The sequence below is a fragment of the Vanacampus margaritifer genome, chromosome 3 (assembly GCF_051991255.1).
Source record: "Vanacampus margaritifer isolate UIUO_Vmar chromosome 3, RoL_Vmar_1.0, whole genome shotgun sequence".
In the NCBI taxonomy this organism is placed as follows: domain Eukaryota; kingdom Metazoa; phylum Chordata; class Actinopteri; order Syngnathiformes; family Syngnathidae; genus Vanacampus; species Vanacampus margaritifer.
The window spans coordinates 18190983-18218691 of NC_135434.1; the positions used below are offsets into that span (position 1 = coordinate 18190983).

Sequence of the window (27709 nt, forward strand, 5' to 3'; positions counted from 1 at the left end):
TAATTGCTTTTATTGCTTACTTTTTTGCACCGCGCTATTCCAGAGGTTTGACGGACGTTATTTGGTGTTGCTCATGTGAAAAAGCCCACTCCGCTTCACTTATTTCTCATTTTTGGTGTCCTTTCTGCAGATGGTTAGTCACGCCATGACTCCCTTGGATCCCCGTGAAGACCCGTCCACTCAAAGGTGAAAGGATTTCAACTCCACCACTAAATAAAACCCTCTTCTTGTTGCACAGCGTGGGAGAAAGTGCCACAGCGGTACCGGTATGGCATTTCTGTAGGCTGATAACTGGCGTGGAAGCGCTGGTGAGTGATCGTCTTTCGCTCTTTTCATTCCGGATGCGCCGAGCAAGCACACTGGGCTTTGCTGTCAACAGGAACTGGCAGACGTTCTCACTCACACGAATACAAGAGCCTGGCAGGTGTAAGGTGTCTTCCTCTGGAGACTAAAGACCAACACAGAGGATTATTCATGCCGACGTCTGGATGACCTTCATACCAGATTAACACGTCAAAACTATTAAGATTTTTATTTGGACTTTTTGTCAGTGTGAAGCAGGGTGGGGATTTGTTGCGGAGTCTTCTGCTTTATGAGCGTTCGTCACTGGGCCGACGTGCTCCGGTGGCAGAGCGAGCCAGCATGGTCAAACCTCTGCTGAAGATACAGCGTTATTTCCGCAGGAAACCGATCCGCTTCTTCACCCTTAGCTTGATCTACCTGACTGCCGGAAGCCTCGTCTTCCTGCACGCCGGCATCGGTGGCGACAGCTTTTGCGGAAAGCAAGGGATGGGTCTATACACTGTGGTGGCCTCAGACACGGGCAGCCAGGTCACATCGTCAGACAGCGGCGGGCTGGGCATCATGCGGGTGTTTAAGGAGGCTCACAGGCCGGGACGAGGTTACATCCCCATGTGGAAAAAAAAGGCAGAGCAGATGAAAGAGGGCAAAGCCGGCAACTACGCCAACAAGAAAGGCCGCAAGGCTAAAGAGACAGACGACGCAAGAGGTGGGTTGTACTCATACAGTAGGCACGTGCACAAGCAGTGGGTTTCCATTTCATACGCCGTCGCAGGCGTAATTAATTAACAGAAATCAAACTAATACATCGCATTTCACAACGGAGAAATCACATTTACGCGCTCACTAGCCCACTTGAAAAAGGAAAAATCATCACAATTATTCCATGGAGATTATTGTAATTATGGAAGTTATTGTAACCATTTCAATAACAATTCCATCTTGTGTTCTGTTGTGAAGTTACTAATTGCATTTTCCAACTCATTATGAGATGATTCGGAATTTGAAATGTTCTCATATATTATACATATCCAATTGCAAACACGCTGGCAGCATTTTCACCCCCAACTTTACACTGTATGTTCATTCAACATGGAGCCACAGTGACCTATGATTACAAAGCACAGAATGATAATGATTGAACATTTGCAGCCATGTTGCAAGTCAGCGAGCATCATGACGATGATTAAGTCCTCATTTGAGAAAACCTCTTGAGAGTTCTGCTCAGCTGTGCTGCTCAGACAGCTGAAGAATCACAACATCTAAATAACTTAATAGCAAGGTTCACAGCGTCTTCATAAACTCGGTGACTACAAATTTCCCCTCCCAAAGGCGCTTGTAAAAAGAAACCTGCATTATCGTATGGCGTTCAAAGTCTTTAAAAGGCTGATTTTAGGAGGCAAGCGTCCGTTCAGGCTCAATAACCTACATTTAATAACATCAATATCCTAGCAAAGCTGGTTAGTGTGTAATTTAACTTAACTGTAGGGCATCGTAGCTGATTGTGTTCATTCACTTCTGGCAAATCTTGGATCTTTCTCCTCTTTTCTTAACATCTCATTCGTGTCTGCCAGGTCAAAAGTCAACATTGTACACTGTATTGAGTAAATATTATTATTACGCTTCCGCGTACTGCCGTCCATGCTTCTGGTTTACAAACATATATTTGCCCGAGGCATCTATTTTTAATTAAAAATATCTTCCGTCACAACACCAATCAAAAAGAGCATTCACGGGTTAATTGCACCGTCTTGCGTCTAGTGGAAGAGCATTTAAATGTTCTCACCAATTATGTGAAATTGGATCATTTCTGATAATTACTCAGGGTGCACTCATGTGCCACAGTACAGTGGGTGCGAATCACTGGGATGACTGGGATAGAAGAGGGATATTCAGGGAACTAATTATTTCAATTTTCAGTTTACTTGATAAGAGATGCTTCTGACACTGGGAACTTTCTGTACCTTCTGCTTTTGTTTGAAATTAAAATTCAGGTTAGAATTTTTTTTTACATTTTAGATATTTCTGGAAAAAAAAAACAATAGGAACCTATTTACTTGTTTAAATTTGTATCTAACTTTTCAAGACATAATGACCTTGGGAGGCCCCTGAACATTTTTGTTATAACAAAATAAACAGGAAGAAAGCAATAAACATATGCTTAATTTTTTGGGGGGTATTTTGTATATTTTTTTTTTATTAATTGTATGCCAAAATCCTGGATTGGCTGGCAACCGGTTCAGGGTGTACCCCGCCTACTGCCCGAAGCCAGCTGGGATAGGCTCCAGCACCCCTGCGACCCTTGTGAGGAAAAAGCAGTTAAGAAAATGGATGGATGGTTGCCAATATTTTCCCTTTTAGTGAAAATTAGCTCCAAATATTGGTTATCAATCTCCTTGACTGCAAATGATCGGTAATCGGTATCGGCCCTGAAAAAAAAAAATCTGTCAATCTCTAGGATATTATTAGGGATGTTTGATAATACTTTTTTTTTTCAGACTGATACTAGTATGATTACTCAACTCATGAGTAGTCACTGATACCAAGTACTGATACCAATAGTACTTTTGATAGATTACATTTCCTAAAAAAACAAAAAAAACAATGACAGATAATTTTAAGGAAAGACTTCTATCAAAATATAGCATTTTTACTTTAATTGCATTAAATTAATGGTATTTTTTTTCATTATTTTTTAAAATAATGGCCACACTCCCTAATGTCTAATTAGATAAATTGGCTTCTTGTTATTTTGTTATCTTACATCAGGGTTCACCAATTCCGGTCCTCGAGGTCCGGAGTCCTGCCGGTTTTAGATGTTTCCGCCCACTAGCACACCTGATTCATATAATCATCTCATCAGCATGCCTGATAACGATCCTAATCTTTAGCATCAGGTGTGTTGGTAGGCGGAAACATTTAAAACCTGCAGGACTTGGTGAACCTTGTCTTACATGGTTAGAAGTTGCAATATTTTCCAATAACAATCACTCAGCAAAATGCTCTGAAGTTCCTCTCTGAAGTGCAGCAGGATAATCGTTTCAAAGCAGACCTGACAAGATGAAACATATGGATAACCCGAGTGACACAATGGACATAAATACTGCACACAGTGGAGCAATTTGAGTTCATTTCTCTGTAAATGTTCTAAGATTGCTCATGAGAAGTGACAACATTTTTAATAAAGCACCTCAGTTGCCTTCCATCACTGCTGTTTAAAGTGTGTAGACACACTAAAGCACTGCGGTGGCGCCATTAGCATTCAGCAACACGACTAACCTCTCCAGCTGAAAGTCATTTTCTGTAGGACAATGAGAAAATGGCTGTATTTTGTATTGTATAATGTGCATGCTTATTTTATCCCTTAAAGTCACTCCAGACTCCCCTCAACTTCCACTGTGCGGGAGATAACGCATTCTCTTTGTGTATTTCTATTTATTCATTCATAGCATCTTAAAATAGATGTCAAAAAGCATGTATTTCCTCCGTGCGCCATTGTGATGTGTGGGTTTCACGTTTGCACCTATTAACAGCACAGGCAGACAGAACATTATAATGATTGAATAAGATGGCAGAATTCAAACAGACAAATGTGGCGGCCGCCTTTGTTGAGGTGAGACTTGCGTGAGACCTTTGTGGGGCTGGGGAGGATCAGGCTGCTGGAGGACATAAAAATGTTATTCCGCTACAAAAGCTTTGCTCAATTTTGTAAGCCACCACTCAGACTATATATCATTATTTTATACGCCAGCAGGGAAGGAAGGTGTTTTTTTCCACATGTAGGGAAGGCCTTGGAAACCAACATGTTTACGCAGTACACCCAAGCTCCAGGTTATCTGATTTTCAATACGCCGCCACTATCCTTTTCCCCACAAATTTCAAACCTCGTAGGACTGCAGCAGAACGTGATGATAGAGTACTTAGCGGCTTGAACGCATTGGCTTGCTCTCATCGTTTTACATCCAGACCCTCTCATTACTCCGTAACCATCTTCAGAATCCTGTTATGCCGGAGTTAAGAGACTTTTAGCCTCCTCTCACTCTGGCGGCGCCCATTCTCACTGGCTCGGAATCTCATTTGGAAGGGGAATATTGCAGCTCAGGCTATCGCTGCAGCACACATGAACACATTTGCACTGCTCGGTGAAATCGCACAGGATGTAGCGCGGAAACAGGAGTAGGGTGACACGGTGAGAGGCGGAAGGCAAGGACGAATATAGCTGAATTACGTTGACATTTGAAGAGGGGATCCGGGAGAGTGAGGTCATGGTGGGGGTAATGATGAACTACAGCAGGGGTGTCAAAACTTTTTTCTTTAAGGGCTGAGACCTGGAAGGATACAAAAGCCATTTTAAAATTCTTTGACTTTAATTTATTAAACACGCTAAAATCATCTTGTGTTTTTTCTTTTTAAGACAAAAAAAAGGTTGTGCTTTACCTTGACTAGTTTCCGCCTTCCTCAGAAGCTGTCAAACTGACAAAAGAGAGAACAACAACAAAAGAAACAAATTAAAAGAACAGCCAATCAATACAAGGAAACAATCACATTACCATATATTAGAGATGTCACAGAACAAATACAGCGAGCAAACACAACATCGATACAATAATTAAGCCACACAAAAAAACTAAGGCAGGAATTAGTGCTTCCAAAGGACAGTATACATCCAGCCAATAAATGCGATGTAATATATGAAAACCCCTGCAAAACCTGCAATAAAAAAAAAAAAGAACACCAAAAAGGAATGTGACAAAGGAATGTGACAAACAAACAGCAACACATTACACCAGAGCAGAAAAGGAAAGGGCCACACAAGTAAACCTCAAATCCGCCATATCAGATCACTGCAAACGAGAAAACCACATCATGCACTGGGACAAAGCCAGCATCATTGGAACAGAAGAACAAAAATACAAAAGATGGATAAAAGAAGCAATAGAGATCAGGAAACGGGGACCAGCCGTACTAAACAGGGACGAAGGAACTTTTCAACTTCCCCACACATGGGATCTACTTCTCTGGAGATCATCGAGCGACGGAGGGCGTAGTCGGTGTGGAGCGTCACATGACAGCTGCGCCACGCTGGCTACGTCCAGGAACATTAGCTGATAAGACACGTCACAACTGTCCGTTTGACAGCTGAGGAAGGCGGCAGTCGTCGCCGAAACTAGTGAAGGTAAAGCACGGCTTTTTTTTGTCTAAAAAAAGAAAAACACAGGATTTTTTTAGCCACGCAAAAATCAATCAAGCAAGCAATCATATATTGTTAATATTTTCTAATTAACTTGATAAACTTTTACTGCTACATAACAGCTTTCTCCAAAGATGATAAGGAAAATAGTTTTTCTCAATTTTGGGGTGGCCGCCGGCCCTTCATCCCACTAGACTAGACCCACCCCTGCACTGAACACATTCAGAACCGAAACACTAGCAAACCCCGTAGGAAGCTTACCATTTTTAAAACAGTTTTGCTTCTAAAATTGAATTGTCTTTATTAGGGAGTGGAGAGTACCAATACCAGCTATCAGTATCGGTGCCGTTACCAGTATTATTTTAAGGTATCATTGTTCGAATATGACCGTTTTACGATCAGGAGATAGAAATTAGAGAATTGCCTTTTTTTTCACTCAATTTTAAGGCAAATGCTATAATTAAATTCTTTAAATTTATTCTGTCGTGTTTTTGGAGGGAATTTTTATGTAGCTAAAGGACTAGTGGTATCGTTCTTGGTATCAGTATCAGTGCTGATACCAGCATTATTCTATCGAGTATCGATTGTGACCGTTTTACGATCAGGAGCTATAAATAGAAGTTAGAGGAATAGAAAAATGCCATTTATTTTATTAAATTTTAAGGAAAATGCTATATATATTTTTTTTTATAATTAGTCATTGATTTATATGTATATATATATATATATATATATATATATAATTTTATATATCTAAAGTACTAGTGCTATCAGTATTTGGCAACTGTATTGGTGACTACTCAAGAGTTGAGTACTTTATTCATCATAGTGCAAGAGAAATTATAATTATTGAAATTGTTTATTTGCCTATTTAGAACCACTCTATAATATATAAACTATTTTTTTTAGCACTAGTGTCTCCCATCTCACACTGAAATGTCATTTTCAGCATGTTTTATGTCATGTCGTGGGCCACTGAAAAATGTGTGGTGGGCCGCAAATAGCCCCCGGGCAATAGATTGGACACCCTGAACTCTATGCTGAATGATAATATCAGGTTGCATCCTTACGCAATTTTGAGTATTTGCTTAACGACAGATTTCTCTATCCGATAATCTGCTTGTGCTGTATTTAATTTTTTCCATCTGAACAGTAGTTACTAGGAAGATTACAGCCCCGTCGCACCGCATGCGGCTTAAATATGCAGCTTTAAACCACAACAATTAAAGTAATGCAGGGAGGGACTAAGACAATGGCCGGCCATTTAGCTATTAGCAGCAGCTCAGAGGGGTAAATGGCACGGCACAGATGGCAAGAGGATTGTTTGCTGAAGCTGCAGCTGAGCTCTGTTGGTCTTTTGGTTGAAGACGAAGCCAGGGGTTCAATGAAGCTCGATCCCACACCGCCCACCCTCCTATCACACGCACATGGGCGCATACACACTCACACACAAACAAATGCAGAGATGAAGTGATGAACCACTACAGTTGCTGGCCACTAGAAGGGGGTGTGTGTCTTTATAAATAAATAAACGTCCTGCCCCAGTTTGAACTTCTCTCTTGCTCACTTACTTCACACACGTGAAGTCAAACAAAGGGTCTGTTTTGCATAGCTGCAGTCAATTATTATGCCAGCAATAGTGTGTTTATTGAAACTGCACATTTAGTTAGGTCGACTCATTTAACCTTCTTTTTCTTTTTCCACAGCAAAGTATATTGGCTGCTACGTTGATTCAACACAAAGGAGGGCCCTAAAAGGAGTTTCATTTTTTGATTACAAGAAAATGACTGTATTCCGTTGCCAGGACAACTGTGCAGAAAGGTATGAAAAATAACAACAAAAAACACTCACCTGTTCCTCCTTGCTGGCGTTCTTGTCAGGCTGAGATATAAATTGAAATGGATTGTCCAGATGAGCTGATGTAAATTCAGAGAGGCTGATTAAAAGGCTCTCCCTCGTTAGAGGTGCTGGATGGACGCTTGTAAACACCACCCACTGAAAAAACATGCCCGCAGTACTGTACGTCTGCGTACCCTCTGTCTCCTTTAATGTGTGGATGAGGATCATGCAGCAGGTTATCACATAATATAAATCTTTTAATATGCTTTTAACTGTGCCTTTTATCTGTTGTTTTTGTGACTTGTACAGCACGTTTAGTGTCAATGTTTCTTGTCCTTTAAAGGAACAGTGTGTGGAATTTAGTGCCATCTAGTGGTGAACTAATAGAATGTAACGACTTAAGTTTAAAGCATTTTCCGGGAGACCATACTTGGTAAGCCTACCACTAATTACTACTTTCGCTAAGTTTGTCTCCTTTGGGTAACCGTAGCGTTAAAGACGGCGGCGAAACATGTCAGCCTCCTGTAAGGCGTATAATAAAACATTGTTGATGTGATAGATTTTATTTTTGCATATTATTGAAATGAAGCGTTTTTTGTTTTTTTGTGAATGAACAAAAATGATTTCCTTTAAATGTGCTGTATAAATAAATTGGTATGGTCAGAGCGATGTAAAGTCTATTGTAGATCCTCTACAATAGACTTTACACCGATCTGACTGTTTGGATAAGATGGGCAGATATTTTCTAATTTATGCAAAATGCTGATCAGCTGGAATGTCGTCATTTGCTGCCCGATCAATGATGTTATTGATCATTCGCTTCAGGGGCTATCTGTGCTGCCATCGTTAATAATCCAAGGTTACTCAACATACAATGTCTGAGGCACCGTTGTGCACGTGTTTCAAAATGCATGCGTTTTGAATTTAGATCATTGCATTGCATTAGTTCACCACTAGATGGCACTAAATGCTAGACACTGTTCTTTTAAACTTGCTGATTGTTAACCAGTGATTAGCTCCAAAATCCTGATTCTGCAAAGCCTAATATAAAACATTAGGTGCACGTCCACAATCTTAATAAGTTTTAGAAAAAGAGCTATATCATTAGCTAATTTTAATACTGTGGATAAATTTGTAATTCGGCAACTTTCTGTACTGTGGATTCATGAGGCCTCAGATTAGAGTTGTGTTCTCCAGCAGTGGTGCTGTGCAGCTGTACCTAATGAAATGGCCTGCGAGCGTATATAAAGTTAAGCACCGGCTTTCAAAGCTTCACTCTCGTACTTGTGTTTGTGTGCCTGTTGGCAGGAAGGCTTTTTGTTTATGAGAGGCCTGAGAGTGAGTGTGCACAAAGCTCCATGAAGAAATGTTTTTCTGACTTTTGCTGTAGATGAAATTGACTAGCCGGCCCTGAACCTCACCCTCCATCACCTTCGTGATGATTTAGTCGCCCGACTGTGGGCTAGAACTTAACACATATCTCTGAACTGGAAAAATACCTGCAGTCAAGTTTGGAAAGCCATTGCAGAAGAGTAAAGACTATTAAATGTTGACCTGTTGGCCATATTTATTTTTGCTATATTGCACTTGTGTTACGCTTTACAGCCAAGTTGTGAATTCCCCTCCATATTAGAGTAGATGCTACATTTCACTTTCACAATCTGCATAAGTGTCCACTGTTAGAAGAGCTCTGCCTTTTCTTTCCAGTCATTCCAATCAGTTTAATCAGTGCTCATTGTTTCCCTTTGAGCTCTGCTCCTCTCCTCTATTTCTCCGCTCACTTCCTGTCTTCTTTTTTTCCTCCGCCGTCTTTCTCTCGCCTCTTTTCCTCCCGGAGGAATAGCGGGGACGGCTCTATCGAATGCACTGAATTACACCCATCACTGATTCGCCGAGTGCAGAATAGGTGCAGCGAGCCGCTTGTTTTCAGATGCTTTCTCCTCACGCTGGCTTTCTGCAGCCGGCCGGCCCGGCCCACCTGCTATTTCTGGAGCACGCTTTAATAAAAGAAGGAAAACAAATGAGAAGCAGCGGCGTATAATGGCGTACGGAGGTTTGGGCTTGATTGGCAGGGCTGGAGGGTGCGGGGCTATCCTGTGTGAAGGGTTTCTAATTGCATCCGAAAGGCCTCTTGGGAGTCAAGTCAATAGAGGGAGAGCCACAGGAGGAAAGCCTTTTAAAGAGTACTGCAATCATTTATAATTGGCCGCGCCTCAAAACCTCTTAGCATGTATAACGGCGCTCGTCGTCAGTCGGCAAAAGACAGAGAGAGACGTTGTTCCAAAGTAACGTGTTCTTATGTGCTCATCAACACCCTCAACGCATCATTTATTTGCTTTTATTGACTACAGTTGCTCTCAATATGAATCTACATTAACCAGGGAAGGATTAAGGCTTAATGAATGCTCAGGTCATTAACGCTCGCCTCTTCGACTTTACTAATGATGGTAATCTTTCTTCCCTCTCGGCGTGCAGGGGTTACATGTACGCAGGTTTGGAGTTTGGAGCAGAGTGCTACTGCGGTCACAACATTCAGACGGCCAACGCTTCGGAGAGCGAATGCAACATGGAGTGTAAAGGAGAAAAGAGCAACATGTGCGGAGGAGCCAACCGCTTATCCATCTACAGGCTGGAGCTGAGCCAGGAGTCGGCACGGCGCCGTGAGAAAATCCCCTTTACTTCATTGGAACCACATGCTGCTCTAGATACTCGCTGGGCTATCAACTGTCAAGGGAGGGATGGCATTTTGGAGATGAGAACCATTAGTTCAACTACTTTCTTCGTTATTATCTGGCGCTACATGTCTCAGAACAGGAGGAAGTACTAAAAACAACAATTTTACCCAAAACTGAAAGAAATTGACCATGCCCCAAGAAAGGCCAAACAATAATTCACAGTGACCACAGAGATGTAATTTGGGCCCTAAAATGCAACACAATGGCCTGTTTTAAGGGGAAATATTTGTTTTATTGGATGGTAATGCCACATTTGGGAGCTGGCTGCCCTGTCGTGTTTACTTCTTCCCTGGGAGAGATGTGCAACCTGCCTCCCCCGGCATGCCGTGGTCTGCATCCTAAACACTCGCTGCCTGCTGTTTTACAACCGAGGTGATGGCAGTAAAGGCTGATTATCGGAAATAGGGATGGAACCTTGTTTCTTGTTTCAGAGTGTGGGCTGTGTCTGGAGTGGTTGCTTCAAAACAACTGTTGTTGGTGATCCCGTCAAATTCCAGAAGCAGGATGCGCTTCGCATAATTCTCATTTAATTTAATATTGGAAGATAGTATGGGGCCTCATGTTTATGTGCAATATTTTTTATATATCACTAATTAAACAGGAAGTTAATCCAAAACTGTTCTTTACACCGTTCTATGTGGCCCTGCAATTCTAAACGCTGTATTCCAATGGAATATGAATTATGAAGCAAAATCCACCTGTTTTTATCCATCTGCGGGGGCGGACATTTTGTCATTTGCTGTCAACTGAAAATGACATCACAGTTGGCTCTGGTAACGGCCATTCACGGCTCACCTGTTGTTGTTTTTTGCTTTACTTTGGTCATGTGACATTCGCAAGCTGAGCCGTGATTGGTAGTTGCCTGAGCCCTGAGCAACTGTGACGTCATCTTCAGTAAACAGCAAGTGACAAAATGGCCACCCCCGCAAATGGATAAAAATGGGTAGCTATTCTCTGCTAGTTTAGTATTGTACAAAAGCATTAGTGGGGCTACATAAAACCTATTGTTAAAAAATAAATAAATAAATAAATAATAATAATAATATTAATAAGTTGGTTTGACTTGCCTGTTAATAATTATTTTGACTTTCCTCACACATATAAAGCTGTTTGTTTACTATTTTCATTTCTGCTTTTTCTCGTTGCTTAGTCAGCGTTACGTGTTGTCACCTCTGACCCCTCTCGGTCATGTGAGCGCCAGTGGGGAGGAGAAAAAAAAATCAAGAGGAAATAATAATGTGTTGAGATGGCTGCTTAGAAAAGCCATTATACTAACGTAATTTTGTATTTTGCTCAGTAAAACTTGATAAATTGTCCTCCTTCCTTATAGAACATGCAGCATAAATTGTCGACTTTCTTCGTTTTGTTTTAGAGGCGGCTGTATAAGGCGTCCTCAGCATTGTACAGTATTTGCATTATTGGTCTATTATTCATCCTTGAAGATTGTGTTTATGTGACATTTTTGCATGGCGCACATATGCTCAAGGCAACAGAGCAAGAAAAATCCATTTCAGTTGCATTTCCAAAGCGTATGAGGACAAAGATGGGTGACAGAGGGAAATATACTATAGGAGAAAAGCAGAAACATGGACATGACATTAAAAATGTAACTTCAGTGAGATAAAAAGGTTAAAGATTAATAAAACATTAGATGGAGTCACATGACTAGAGTTAAAAAATACTATTTTAAAGCCTTCTAGGATGCATGCAAAGACAATGATGCAGTGGTGGCTGCATATCAGTGTTAAAAAAAAAAAACACTATCAATGCTTCAATATTATTGAAAAGACAGTGGTATGTGAATAGCCTGCATGTCAGCAAATGTGCTCCCTTTTAACATTTTCATTTTCTCCCTTCCGCTTTTTTGACCCCATTTTTTTTTTAACACTATGGAGGCTCTACAGGACATTTTGCAGTAGTTGAAAATAAGCCAAGGAGCAAATGAGATTAAATTTACAGTGGAAAAAGCAGCAGCTCTGCTCTGCTGTTGTTGTCGGATCCAACCATTAGATCAGAATGAGGTTGTGGGGTCAAAGGTCATCAACACTGTGAAAATGGGAGTAGTAATGGAGAAAAGCAGGTCAGGGCCTCAATAGACTGCAGGCAAGATCCCAGTGGGCGCTCTTCATCAGGGGTCAGCGGACGCAGGTCGCGAGTGGAGGCCGCGCTCAGGAACCGTAAAAATGAAGGATAGATTGTTTTTTTCCTGTCGGTAAGCAACGTTCTGCTCTTTTTGACTTTTTAGACGGCAGTGCCATTTTCAAGGGGTGTTTCCACCGGCCGGATAATGTCACATTGGCTCTCCCTTTCACAGTTTCCATCCAGAACATGTCTGTTGACAAATGTGTCGACACGTGCATGGAGAAGGTGAGGTGCTTCCCGTCGTGCATGACAGCCCGCCCGCCGTGTTTAATGGCCGCCGTATTTCAGGAGAAATCGCTGGCCGTTCTGGCTGGAGATCGATGCCACTGCGGCTTCCCAACCTCCGTCTTCTCCCTTCACGAGCCGGAGGACGAGGGCATGTGTCTCCATCGCTGCCCTGGCGAGGAGTTTGAGAGCTGCGGGAACGAGCAGTACTTTGTGGTGTACCAGACGCAGGTTCAAGGTAGGGTTGGACGATTTGGGTTTGTCTCGATCTTTGAAAATCGAAGAAAAACATTTAATGTGCAGAACAGCGCGGTGCGTTTACAAGTTTCCTACATTGTGAAAGGACCAATGTTGCTTGCTTGCTTACAAGCATGATATGTTTGTGATTCTGACGTCCCTAAGAGTAAGCTCTTTAATGACACCCCGGTTAGAGTTTGATTAAAACTAAACACAACAAGAAGAATTACACACATTGTATATTTACCTCATTTGCTCCCAAAAATATATAAATACGTTCTATTTTAAATATTTCCATGCTCCCAAAGACGCATTTATACGTGTGTTTTTTTTAAATGTTTTTTTTATGCTAGAGCATACAGACGGCTTTGATGCAGCCTCTGAACTGAAGAGAATGGTTAAAGCAATGGGTAGTTATTATTTAAATGGCCAGCAGGTGGCAGCAGAGTATAAGAGATCAACCAGGGCCACGTTCAAATATGCTCTTTCCCCACTGTCATCATTTCATCATTATTTGTGAATAATGATGAAACTTAGCTATATTCTAATACTACTATTTGCTGCAATATTGAAACGGATAAAAAATATACATTTTTTTCCTGATGAAAGAGACTTTAATCTTTCCATGTTTTTATAGCAATAGAACACAATATTCTGTGGGCCTTGCAAAATCAGTCAAAATCCAGTAAAACAGCCGGGAGCGAAGGGGGTTGCTTCAGTGAAAATGGCTGGGAGTAAATGAGTTTTTAAAACATCTTTAGCTCTAATGCTAAAGTCAATTGAGGATCCCATTCAAATGCTAGCAGGAAATTAACACTGACTTCAGGAGTGATATTCCGTCAAATAACGAATATTCACACACAAACGCTGTGGAAACACATACACACAGGTAAGGTTACACTACTCAAAAGCACATTTTTTCCCCTTTTATCTGTGAAAAATCTATATTAGAGCTCAATTGCAACTTTCTTCCATCTCATTGTGTGTACTCCATGCACCACACAAAAGGCCAAAAGGTGCAAGAACCGCCAAGGGTATTTTAGTTAACTACAACTAACATTCAAAAACATTTTTGCTTTTTTAAAAATTAAAACTGCTACTACTACTAATTACATTTGGTGTTTACAAAACTAACTATAATTATCGTGAAAATAATTAATTATTTTAATACATAAGCCTTTGGGGTTGATTTTAAATGTGATTTAAGTATATTAATTTTGATTTTAATAAGGATATTTGAAAGTGTCACACAGATGTTATGTCATCTAGCAACAGCCAATAGAAAAGCACCTTCAGATGACGTTGTTCCTCGGCGACAATTTTGCGTGCTTGACTTTTGCCTCCAATAGCTCAGTTTGCCAGTTTTTTTCTTTTAACTCACCCGAAATGCAATGCTAGGTAAGAAACTTTTTTCATTTTACCAGGGTGTTTATTAAATATTGTGCAAAAGTAATACACTTTTTTATATATAAACTGACTAAAATTATTTTTTAAATAACTACAGAACCACCCTGAAAACAAATTAAAACTACAGTTAACCAAATTTAAAAAACAAAACTCAAAACGAGATAAAAACGAACTTTTCATTTTCTTCCTTCTGCGTGAAGGGAGTTTCTCTTTGTCCTTTTAAGTTCTATTTAAAGTTGAGTTTTTAATTGAAGGAATTTTCCTTTCCCCAAAATTCAAGGATGCAAAGTCCTACTTCAAGGTAAAGTATGTTGTAAAGTTGTGTCGCCTTGCCAAAGCGTGAGGCGCCTCGCTACGAGCAGAAAGTGTGACAGTCACTTCCTGTGTTTTTGCTAAATAACAGAGAAGCAAGGGCGCAGTGGTGCATTAAGGGGGAACAAGTCAAACTGCTGAGTGCACCACTCTATTTAATGCATTCACCTCCATGTACGAGAAACTAGCAAGTGGATATTAAAAAAAATGTCTGTTGTTGTATGTTACACAAAAATTACTTAAGAGATTTCCCAAAACTTTGCGGAGCAGCACATTTGGCCAAAGGAGGGCACATTTTTTGGATGAAGATCGGATCCTTCATTTTTGACTGAATAATGCATGAATCCTAATGACAAGATTCAGGCAAATGTAGGAGGTGGGGGTGCATTTTGGCGTTGATCCTAATTAGGATTGTTCTGCCCTGGTGGAGGTCTTTACTCTTCTGAGAGTCTACTTTGTTATGTTTTCGTATCTAAACGTGCAGGAGATTCATTTCGTGTTATTCCAACATAGCAGTTGGCCTCAAGTGTCAGTCTGTATGCGCCGTTGTGGGCGATGTTTCCTCAGGGCAAAAGACAGCAGTGGCTCGGCTCGGCAAAAATAAACGGCCTGGAAAAAAAAACATGCACACACACTGCAATCAAGCGGCAGTGTGAGAGGAACTTGAAGAGAATGTTTTGTGAGCTCGAGAATCTCTCTTGTCTTTGAATTTTTGAAATTTCCGCTGACTTTGATGAAAGAAGAAGCTTTCAAGTCGCCCACCATAACAACACTAAACATGCGTGTGTTGACCTTTTCTCTGGAGGACTTCACTTCCTCTTTCTATATTCACTTGAAAAGTCTCTCGCAACATTACAATATTGTGTCGTTTCCAAAAATCTTTTTCCTCAGCTGATGACTAAGATGGAAAATAACCATCAATCGATTTTCTACTCCACTTCTCATTAGGGTTGCGCGTGTGCCGTAACCAATCCCAGCTGCTGTATTGGTCGCCAGTCAGTCACAAGACATATATAGACACACGCCCATTCACACTTAGATTCACACCTATTGGCAATTTAGTCTTCAATTAACTAAAATGTTCATTGAGCAGAGATTGAAACCCAGAATCTCTCATCACTCTCGGCCCCTGCTGTGCTGTATTTACTGGAGGCTTAATTGTGTGCTTGTTAGTACTCATTCATTACCAGCCATTTTAGAGTATGTTGACATGTTCAAGACCCACAGGATATATTATTTAATAGTTATATATACACCGAATCTACCAAATGAAAAAGTTGAATCTCTCCTTTCACTAGGAAAAAAAAGTTGTATTCGGCCTTCTTCTGTTCTTTTATAATCAGCAGTAGAATAAAGGTAGGCTGCACAAAAAGCAGCCGCTTCTCCCAGTGGGCTCACAAACTGCTGATTTCTAAAAATTTATAATGGGGCATTTGATGTCATCTACTGGTGGTTGTGCATCAGTAAAATTGTTTCCAAGTTTTAAATTTACAATGGAGCAGAATCGCACGCTCCCACACCCATCCCTGTTGAAAAAAAAGTAAATGAGTTTTTGGTCAATTTTATATTTTTGCTCAGTCCATACGTGGATAATGTTTTTACAAAATTATTGACCAATATAAAGTGTTGAAATTGGCTTTGAGGGTGCAATGTTCATGCTTGAACAAACGTCTCCTAAATGTGATGAATTTGGTGGTATGAGAATTTTGCCAGCGAATTATACTTGCATGTTACCGTTCGAAAATACAAATGCTTAGTTTTGATTTTGAGACATATTCATTTAACAATACAGTGGACAACGGCTGTTTGTGGAGGACTGTGATTGAGCTGATCGAACAGAGAAAATCCGCATACAATTGACAGTGGCATTACAAATGTATTGATAAAACTTTTTTTAAAACACCAAAAAATTTTGAATTTTTTTTTGTATAATATATAAATTTGCGCATTAATTTTGAGTTAATTTAAAGTTCCTCTAACGCCACTATTTTTTTTTTATGACTGCCCCTTACTTGGAAAGCCTGTACTGGGGAAATTCCAGTCGCAATGCAACAGGTACGTCCACATACAAATTTAGCAGTTATAAATTTAATAATAATGCATAGGGCCTATATTTGTGGGGACTGGGATCAAGTTGTATTTTACATTTATAAAAATGTGCAGAATTTCACAAGTTACTTCATGTTAAAGATTAGATAGCTCTTAATATGAAAACAAATGCACAGAGCTGTTACTAATGTCTTATAAATAAAATTACTAGTGGCAGAATATTGACCTCAAAACAAATCAATATCACACTTTTGAAATTACTGTATCAATGACCAAAAGATGCAGCCATATTTCTATTAGTTTAACATTTGTTTGTACTTTTATGTCAACAACAGAATGAAAAAATATTGATTGTACATTTTATTGTACATTTCAATATACAATTATATAAAATGTGTGGTTAATCGTGAGTTAACTGGAAGTCATGCGATTAATTTCGATTCAAAATTTTGATCGCCTGGAACCCCTAATATATATATATATATATATATAATAAAAATGATCAAATAAAAATAATACGGAACAAGAAAATGAATAATAATAACCTGGCCTGTCTTTTATTGCATCCAGACAACCGTTGCATGGACAGACACTTCCTCCCCACCCGTGGCAATCAGCTGGTCGCCCTCGCCAGTTTCCCCGGCTCCGGCAACACCTGGTGTCGACATCTCATCGAGCTTGCCACCGGCTTCTATACAGGCAGCTATTACTTTGACGCCTCACTCTACAACAAAGGTATAAGAGGACTTGCCTTTATAAATCCATATACACCACATTTCTCACTCGCCTCCATGCCTCGGAGGAAGAAATGCATTTGTTGTGCGCTGTCATCTTTCACAGGATTTAAAGGTGAGCGAGACCACTGGCGGAGCGGAAGGACCATCTGCATAAAGACGCATGAGAGTGGGAAAAAGGACATTGAAGCCTTTGACTCCGGCATCCTCGTAATCCGAAACCCCTACAAGGCCCTCATTGCGGAATTTAACCGCTTATATGGAGGCCACATTGGATTCGCCTCGCAGGCCAACTGGAAAGGGAAAGGTGAGTCTCAGAAGATGGAGCTAATGTATTTCACATGTTATGAGCTGCCATGTTGTTGAAATATTCAAGAAAGGAGGAATACTTTGAGGTGGATCGGCACAAACTCGAGTGGCTGGGACAGGCAAATGACAACCTCAAATAGAACGACTTACAATTGCGGGAAAGAAAGCGCCAAAGGAAATTCCCAATTGATGAGAGGACAACTTTGACCTGGATTCTTAAGCTCCTAAAATAAATTTACTTTTACAAACAAATCACATTTTATACTCTGATATGAGATCAATTCATCATGATTTTTGTAAATTTGAACATCATTTCACTTACCGTGTGAAAATTGGTGGTAAATGACACCAATTTGCCTCCTGCAAACTGGAGAAAGTGCAGGTGCGAAAGTGGAGCTCAATTGATTACCGGTACGTCTCTGCAATATTGATCAAACACTATGATGTGAACTGTGCAAAATAACACCTAGTCTGGACATCTTTAACTCTGTTGAGTAAAACGTTAAAATGACACTTTAAGAGTTTTTATGAATGCCCAAAAATGTAACCCTGGAATTTTAACACTCCAATTTATGCTGTACATAAAAGCAACAGCTAGGTAAAGTTGCCAAAAACCGTACTCAAGTAATCGTACTGTTACTTGTGAATAATATGACTAAAAGTGAAAAGTAGTCTTCCAAATAATTGCTTGAGTAAGAGTACGAACTGCTCGAGTGAAAAACTGGTGAGCAACTTCTGATTTATTTTTCAAATCAGAGTATAAACATCAAATGAAGAAATAAATATGAATCTGCAAATTCATATATTGCTAAACAATATCATTTAATCTAAAACAATAACCAAAAAACAAAAAAGATCTCGCAAGCAACAATTGATCGATGCTAAAAGTGGTGCATGGAGCAAACGCACCATTGCCTAAGATGAGTACTTGAGTAAAAGTAAAAAGTATGTTGCATGTTAAAACTACTCTGGTAAGTATTATTTATCCAAAATGTTACTTGAGTAACTGTACGGAGTAAATGAAGCACGTTACTACCCACCTGGTTTGACTTGAACGTAGCGCATTTGTGATCAAATGCAAATTTTCTGTTCCTAAGTGCTTTACTTACATAAGTAAGTTACTTCATAGTTTACCAGCGGAAATGTCACGGAAATCTTTGAAAATGAAAAAAGCGCATTCATACAACACACGCACACCAACACACAAAAAGCAAATGGAGACATGCGGCACAGAAACAACGCTTCCAACACATTTACTGGCCTTCACTGTCAAATATTTGTGGTTCCTCTCTGCTTTTTTTCTGTCATTTGCGATTCAGATTTGCGCTCAAGTGAAGCGAGTCTCACCGCAGTTCATTTGCAAACAGCCTACCTCTTCCCGGTCTGCTTGTTTGCTGCGCGCCAGGGTTCACATGACAGCATTCACACATGACCAAACCAACTACATAACAACTAACCCGCCAGTTACATTTGAATCAAACATGACAAATGTAAATGCATGCTTGACCTTGATAAACGCAATTTCTCCCAACTATTCAGCTAACAATGATGAACCTTACAGTTTGTATACCATTTGTTCAGGGTCACCGAAAACTGCATCCGACTAACCAAACCAAGGGCATGTACATTAACTCATTTGCTCCCAAAAACGTATGAATACGTTTTATTTTAAATGTTTAAAGTGTCCCGAAGACATATTTATATAATTTTTATGTTTTTTTTTATGCTAGAGCATACAGAAGGTTTTGATGCAACCTCTCAACTGCAAAGAGCAGTTGAAGAAATGGTAGTTATTACACAAGTGGCCAGCAGGTGGCAGCAGAGGAAAAGAGATCAACCAGGGCCATGTTTAAAAAAAAACTATTTTACTCACAGTTCTAAATAGATTTGTTAATGATGATGAAACTTAGCTATATTCTAATGCTAATTGCTGCAAAAACGGAAACAGATACAGATTTTTTTCCTGATGAAAGAATCTTACTTTTTGGTAGGTTCCATGTTTTTATAGCAATAGAATGAATTTCGCCCCACTTAGGTGGGTGTGACAATCAGTGGTACTTTAACTTTAATACAATATTCTGTGGGCCTTGCAAAATCAGTCAAAATCCAGTAAAACAGCCGGGAGCGAAGAGGATTGCTTCAGTGAAAATGGCTGGGAGTGTTAAGAGTGTTCGATGCACGCCGATGTCATATCACGTGCGTGGAAATCACACTACACCACCTGCACCACAACCTGCACCACAACTTAGACCTGCTTTCAGCTGGTCTAAAGTTGACTGTACTTTCAGGCACCAGATTTTCAGGTGTGCCAGGGGCTTGCAAAAGAAAGCGCCCTCAGTCCATCAGAACGGCCAGCAGAAATCCAAGACGCACTAGCTTTAACGCACGTGCGCCGTCTATGAAAATGGAGCCCATTTTGTCAACATAATGCGGTTTGTCTCGAAATATTTGAAGAAAATTTGCCAATGTGAAATGTATGTAAATTAGAAACAGGAAGTTTCACACATGCAAAAAGAAGGAAGAAGCTGTTTTCTCACGTCATCTGATTGCCTTCAGCAAGACACGCTGGCTTCTTGTCGAGTGAGCACTATTTGGTTTATAGCCAAATGGCCTAGATTTAATGTGAGTGGCAAAAATGTGTTCAATCAATTTCCAGTTACATCAACTCCCATTAGAGGCAATGATTCCCCTAAAAATGAAATAATTCAGATTAAAGTCATTTTTACGTGAAGCCTTGTGTACACTTGGCTTGCTGTTTAGGTGACGGATAGTTGCTCCAGTCAAGTAAGCAGCAATCGCAAGCGACGTCCTCCTCGGAAGTATATTCAGTGGATTGAGGTCACTGTACTTTATGGACTGTGGTTGTTCTGTCTGTTTTTCATTGGCTTTTATGATTTGCCATTGTGTTGTGCACTTCCGAGCTATCGCGCACATACATTTACTCGCTACTGGCAAGAAGAACTGAGCAAGGTGGAATTAAAGAATGTGAGCGTTTGGCTAGAGACATTGAACTCGAGAGCTTTCTGTGTGTGCGTCACAGTGTGCTTAGATTAGGCTGATGCAAAAAAAAAAAAATGTTGCGCAATGCAGCCGCCACCACAAAAACAACATCCTATTGCTCACGACAAGTTAACATTTGTTGAGTTACAGTACTTGGATTCTGTCGTGTCTGTTTGCATAAATGTTCGATGATGAGGACCAATCAGGAATTCAAGGAAGTGACCACGGATGTGCGGGCTGACGTGGTTGTGACCTTTCTTACCCCAATGTGGCAATGTTTTTAAATAACAAGGCAAATTATCATGCTGCGGTGACGGCGTCTGTTTTCTGAAATGAGAAATGAAACAAGGCCTTAGTCACGCTGCTTGATGGCATGATGACTCACGTCACCGTGTACAACCAGCTCGTTCCTCGGGCGCCCCTGCCAAACTTAATTAGAGAGTGCGTGTGCATCTGTCTATACTTGGGCACACATTCATGATAATTAGACATGTTTGTAAGCTGCTGGGAGGTGTTATGTTGGGGGGATTTGTTTGTGGGGGTTTTATTTTTTATTTTTTTTTGCTTTATGCTAGGGGCCTTCCTGTCAAAGTGCAATAGATTAGGAATTGCGATTTCCAGGGAAATAGGATTTGAAAAGAAGCTGTCGCTAAAGTGTCAAGGACAAGTAATGTAAAGGACTGCACACATTGTTTATTAATAATTACATCACAGTATATTATAGCAAAGACCCCACATATCATGCAGCTCTGACCCTAATGAGAACAGGCAATATAGAAAGTGGATAGTTGCAGAATATCATTAGAATGGATGCTTGTCATTCAGTACCTCCATGAACGATATTCTACAATTATTTCACTAATTGCTTGATTGAAAGTAAATAATTTATTTATTTATGAAGACTGTGGAAAAGTATAGGTTAAGTAACGTGAAAAATACCACTTTTCAGACCGACACCAATACCAATTACGGATACCACTACTTCTTTTGATACATAAAATTCAAAAAATATAATAACAACAAAAATGTTTTTTTACCATGAAAATTTAAAAAAGAAGTTGTGTCCGTGCCAGTTTTTTTTTGCCAAGCACACGGTGTCACGGTGCGGAGTGGACTCTGTCACGAATGCGGAGTGGTGGACCCAAATGCAGGGAGGCAGGAGAACCACGGCAGGAATGCAGGTTATACTGAACATAATTTATTTTACAAAAACACTAACAGGGGTACTGGTTAGCTTTAAATAAACAAAGATCTGAAACGATCCAAAATCAAAGTAACAACCAGAACACCAGAGGTGACAGCGACAATGATCCCTCAAGGACTGACCAAAACCAGGGAACTAAATACACACACACTAACGAGACAACAAGACACACCTGGGGCAAGACACAATTGGCTGAGGGCACGGATTGGTCGACACGAGGAAGGGCAGGACCACACTCAAGACCAATGGAGACACACAACCAAAACCAGAACCCCAAACATGACACACGGGCGCCGGTCTACCGGAATAGGGCCCTCATATTGGCATGGTCTTGCCACAACCACAAATTACAATTGGATGTAATTAATTGATTTAATATTGACAAGCAATTACTGCGCACAGTTTGCACACATCCCTCCAGTTCTAGTTTACATTGTGTAAGATCTTCATAAAATAATTCCAAAATGTGTTGCCTTATTCTATTATTGCCCTAATTGGGTTGAAATTGTAATATCTTTCTCCATGCAAACATAATGAGTATTTTGTTTTGCATTAATTAGTTAGAGGTGGAACTTTTTAATTCAATCAAGTCTCTTTCCAGTTGTGTTAACTTGAAAACTAAACGGGCTTCAGTAAGAATTGTCTTTGTCTTCGTATAATGCCAGAAAGGAAATTGAAGGACTCAGGAATGCCATGAGGCCAGATTATGTGCCCCTTGCAGACCTTTTATAAATTCCATGCATATTCCCCTTCCCCCAGTATATCCATTTAGGTATGTCTTTGTAACTATGGCAACTGGTTTTGTCTGGTCCACGTATCTTCTCTGTGGAAAAATCGATTTTCCAGAGGCTGGTGAGTTGCCGACCCAGCAGTTATATTTCTTTGTGAAAACATCAGCACATTTGGTCTGCCATTTCCAATGAACGTTCCCCCTTTGCGTCGGTATGGGGAATGATGCGATGACATCGGTAAGCGAAAGACCTTTTGACAGCTGCCACTTCGCATACGGAGGGGAAGCTGCGTGCTTGAGAGTTGGCATGACAGGGCATTCGGGGAGTCGCATGTACTGTATCATTTGACGCACTCACCTCTGCGGATGATGCCGCTGACACGGACGCCTTCCGTTGGGACCCTTCAAGTCCGCTTGGGGTAAAGTGGAATTTATTTGAAAGAACTGTCACTTCGTAAAAGCACTGGCTATTATATTCAGCTTTTACGCTTTACACATTCATATGGCGTCGGCGGTCAAATGTCAGCTCAGAATAGAAGCACCGCAGACAATCCTTCACAAGTGAGCAAAAAAAGAATATGGTTGAACTGGATTTTGTACTACTTTTAAATGTTGACGAAACGTCACTTCCTCTGCATTTCCGGTAGATGCTACGATAAGGTCCACTGTGATATTAACAAGTCAAGTGGTCTTTATTTAGTGCCAGTACTGTTGTTTATAAGACATATACACAAGACTGTCAAAGCCTTGCTGAATATCAAACCAAAAGAGTCAACTTTACAGTTGACATGAACTCATTTATTGCACATCTCGCTTGCCTTTTTTACGAGTGGAAAAGCGCTATAACTATTTTTCTACTTCCCAATTATATATTATTGCAGATTTGGTATTTTCTCTTCACATTCTAAAAAGTTTACTTTCTCTGGAGAGCTATTTTTATATTACAACTAGATGAAAAAAATTCTGGAGAAATTGCGCATGAATGCTGAATGAAATATACAAAAACGCGGAATCTTATAGAATGAGGTGGAATGTTGTCGAACGATATGGAATTATGTTGAATGGTATTGAATGATTTTGGAATTATATTAAATGATGAGAATATGGATTGGTGTTGAATGGTAGTGGTGAAAATAAATGCATTGAATGATGTTGAATGGTATTGAATGATATTTAATTATATGAAATTAGGTGAAATGATATTGGTGAAAATGTGCAATATGAGTGAATATATATGGGATATTATATGTGGGGGAATTGTGGGGATATTGAAATAAACAAAATTAGAATTATGTGGAATGTGGAAAGGTTTTGCGTGGGTGAAATATATCAGTAAATATTTTTAATTTTGAATAAGAACGATAATGAATTTTGAGCAGGAATGCTACAAACCCTAATACAAACCCATACCAATAATTTTGTTGGTGAAATATATGTAAAAAATGTGGAAGTTTTGCTTTGTGCAAATTGGGGAAATGTTGAAAATTGATCTCATGGTGAAGTAAACGAGGAGATCATTTCGAAATTTCGGATGGGAGTGAATTGTTGAATGTCTCATTGGAAATTAATGGGCATTTTTGGGGTGAAAAATGTTGAATTGTGGGAAAACTGTGAATGTTTGGAATGAGAAAAATAACAGCCTGAAAAGTGGGAATTTTTGGAACATGTTGAAGTTAGAATGGTTTGAATTGGTCAAGAAATGTGGAAGTAGTTGTAGGGCGTAAAATGGCAGAATAAATAGTAGAATAACATGTGAACGTTTTACATTAGATAATCTGGAATTTTTGTTGGGGGAAAAACATAAAGTTGATAATCAAACAAACCCAACAAAAGATGCAATTTCAGACACAAATGCATTTTTACGTCATTCAATTAGTATTTTTGTACTTTTCGAATGTTTGGAAACAGCAAAAACTGAAACCTTGTTTGTGATAACATACAGCCAAGAAATGTGACGGGAACAGACAGCTTGAGGGTTGTCAGGCCACAGACCGCATTTTCAGAAAGACCACCTTAAAAACCCAAAAAGATTTGTCAATGCCAACTAACACAGCAAACGTCTGAGGTTACCACTTTGACTGCTTCTCAACATCACACATCAGTGTCTAGCCGTCATAACTCTTGAGCGTGACTTCTCTTACATCTGTTGGTTGCTTCCTTTGTTTCATTTGTTTGCGTAATACATTTTCACATGTCAGGTTTTGGGCTTTATGCGAGATTGGGTTTAGTCTGCTGCTCCTTGAATTTAAGAGATCACACAAGAGGCTTAAAAGTGGGCCAATGTAAGCACATTTTTGCCTTCGATGAGATTCTCCATCCCTTAATGAGAGAACTAAATAAGAATACAGCATTTTATTTGCATTTCATTTTCATACATAATTTTAGTCTGAGTCGTGATTTCCCTAATGTACCTCAAGTGCGCGGCTTTTCTGTTTCATATTAATGATTTCGCACCTAAAAACAATGAATAACAAACAATGAAATCATTAGAAGAACTAAACACTTTGGCAAATTACGTTTATCTTTTGTCAGTTTGGTTCTTCGTCCTTGTTGGAGGCTTGCAAGGCCTTTTCATGTTTCTAACTTCTCCGTATGCTTGTTTTCCCGCAGAGTGGCCCGAGTTTGTGAAGAGCCACGCTCCTTGGTGGGGGTCCCACATCATGGGCTGGCTCCAATATAGCAAGAAAATCCACGTGGTCCACTATGAGGCCCTGAAGAGAGACTTGTTCTCCCATCTGAAGGAAATGCTTCAGTTTTTGGGCCTGAAGGTTTTCGAGGAGCGTCTGCTCTGCATGGAAGGCCAGAAGGACGGCAACTTCAAGAGATCGGGCCTCCGCAAACTCAAATATGACCCCTACACTTCTGAAATGCGAGCAAACATCAATGAACTGATCAAAAAAGTCGACGCTGCCTTAAGGGAAAGGAACTTGTCTGGTGTTCCAGACGAATACATGCCAAGATAATACATGTGATACCCTTTTTTTTTCTTTTGAATGGGAAGTCTTTAAAAAAAAAAAAAGATGAAGAAATTAGACTCTTATTTGTTCTTTACTTCCCCATCTCATCCTGTCTTAAAACAGACCATGCAAGCGTAAGGCTGGATTGCACCAACAAGTTTTAACTTTAAAACCAGATCAATCATGGTTTAGGTTTAAATTCTGTTACACCAAACTTTAAACCAAGTTTAATTTTTACTCTTAAACCAAGCTTAGATTAAGTTCTGTTGCAGCAGAACTTTAAGCGCCAGTTTAACCTGACTGTGATTGACAATTAATTTTAAACTTAATTGGGAAGGTTCAACTTTAATGATGTCTGCATTTTTGAAGTGGCTAGAGCAAAATAGTTCCTCGAAGAAAATTGAGAGACGGGCTCAATCCTCTTGAATTTCTATGATGAAGAGATATTTTTAGTGAGATACCGATTCACCAAGGAAACCGTTTTGGAGCTGAACAGGAAGACTGGACCGACTGACAAACATGGCAATGACACAAATGCAGCTTTTTCACTGTGCTGTTGTCCATTTTCTTATCTTCGATTGCTTACCTAAATTGCTCCATTCATTTGGTCAGTTAGGTTTTTTTTTTTCAAATGATGAAAAGTTTGAGCTTCTCTGCCGAGCCATTATAACATAGCCGATCAAGTTAACAAGTAACGCTAGGCTAACGTTTTTGCTAAATAGCAACAATGTAGCATTACTCAACTCAACTTTATTTATAAAGGCACTTTAAAAACAGCAGCTGACTACAAAGTGCTGTACAGTGAACATAAAACATAATAGATTGATAGTTTGAGAGTTTTAAAAATGGACAGTGGGGGGGCTTGACTAATACTAAAAGGCAGACCATTCCAGAGTTTTGGGCCGCAGACCGAAAATGCTCTATCCCCTCTGAGCTTCCGCTTGGACCTCGGTGCCTCAAGAAGCAGCTGCTCAGCTAACCTGAGGCACTTTATCGAGCAAGTTCACGTAGAAACAAGCTCAGGTTCCTGACAGCACACTTGCGGTGGTAGCCAATATATTTAATAGCAATTCCTTTTTATTTCGATATCCACAATTATATCTGTTAATTTAAATCTGTTTAAATTGACTTAAACTGATTTGTACTAAACTGAGATGAATTTTAAATGGTACAACTGATCTCTGCTTGATTTTTGAAAACATTAGAGCTCATCTTAGATTAAATTAAACCTTGTTGGTGAAACCCAACCTAAGGAATTTCGTTTTAAAGAGCACTTGTTGTCCTCTTCTGTGCACGTGCTGTGTTGGCATGTGCACACGCCTTAACACAGAGAGGCTACGAGAGAGCTGTGAGCACACATGGCGTGTTTCATCCAAACAATTTAATACTCTTTGGTATTTTAAGCTTATTTTGTACAAACAAGATTCAAGATTTCCTGTTGCTCCTTTAGTTACAAAAGGAATTAGTTACTTACCCTAACCTTTTCTGAGGGATAAATGCAATATGCAGGCTATAACTACCTGACAATGATACTGTGTGATTCCATTTTTTTTTTGTAAGTTGGTGAACTTACTCTTTGCAAGAAGAATTCTGTTGTTGACGATAAAGTTCTCAGTTCCTCGCACTGAAGAAGGCACTGATTCGAAGAGAGATGAGGATTCATCTTGACAGCATTTATTTATCTCTGGTGTGCAGTGCACACGCGTTTGCTTGTGAATATGTTCTCTTGACACTGGATTCAATGCCGAAACCCAAAAAGCACTTGACAGTGCCACACTCGCCCCAAAGATATCTGAAGATTCACACACTGTACGCTTTAGGTCAGATTAGTTCACTTCTTTTGGGCTCATTTTATGGCATTAGATTCGACCTTTTTTAATTGCTTTTTTTGTGATAAGGTCAATGAAGTAGTTAAACTCAAGAATGAGAAGAGAAAAAAACCTCCACAGACTGCAAAAATTCCGCTCTTGATATCGGTATGTTTGATAAGTGCTATGGCACGGGGTTTGAACAAAACAAGCATACAGTTAATGTACAGTATATAAAGCTAAAAAATAATAATTACTAAGAGGCAGGAGACAATAACTGACTTCCATTTTCAGGATGCTATTATACTGTATATCTCTATTTTTGTAATGTGTGCTGACACATCCAAATATTTGTAATACAGCAAACAAATGATAGAAAATTGTGTCTATTTTTAACATGCTTTAAACTTGATTGGCTGTTGTTGTCATCGACAAGCAGGCACTTGAACAAAAGTGTTGTATTTGAATGTATCGCCATGGAACGAATGTACTGTGATGAAGCTCAATAAATAAGGACATTGGATTATACA

The 27709-nt window shown here is 39.7% G+C and overlaps 1 protein-coding gene and 1 long non-coding RNA gene across 4 annotated transcripts; one reads left to right on the forward strand and one right to left on the reverse strand.

Moving 5' to 3' along the window:
- On the reverse strand, nt 1-7531 carry LOC144048891 (uncharacterized). 3 transcript variants are annotated; one of them, XR_013293446.1, is made up of 4 exons: nt 7343-7531; nt 4738-5498; nt 721-4628; nt 1-448 (listed from the first exon to the last, which is right to left on the reverse strand). It is a non-coding gene; the product is annotated as an uncharacterized LOC144048891 (long non-coding RNA). The 3 variants fall into 3 exon arrangements; XR_013293445.1 differs by lacking the exon at nt 1-448 and adding an exon at nt 518-654; XR_013293444.1 differs by lacking the exon at nt 1-448 and having other exon boundaries at nt 518-4628.
- wscd2 (WSC domain containing 2) lies at nt 643-27709 on the forward strand. The gene is made up of 8 exons (XM_077561336.1): nt 643-1009; nt 7198-7312; nt 9806-9990; nt 12311-12432; nt 12496-12670; nt 17008-17172; nt 17278-17478; nt 25025-27709. The coding sequence occupies exons 1-8, from the start codon at nt 643-645 to the stop codon at nt 25375-25377; spliced, it is 1683 nt and encodes a 560-aa protein (XP_077417462.1). The 3' UTR covers nt 25378-27709.

Excerpts from the sequence above, each read along its gene's own strand:
- wscd2 (XM_077561336.1), top strand. The coding sequence starts at position 643 with ATGGTCAAACCTCTGCTGAAGATACAGCGTTATTTCCGCAGGAAACCG. Across the intron at positions 9,991-12,310 it reads CCAGGAGTCGGCACGGCGCC|ACGGCAGTGCCATTTTCAAG; the intron begins GTGAGAAAATCC and ends TTGACTTTTTAG. Across the intron at positions 17,479-25,024 it reads GGCCAACTGGAAAGGGAAAG|AGTGGCCCGAGTTTGTGAAG; the intron begins GTGAGTCTCAGA and ends GTTTTCCCGCAG.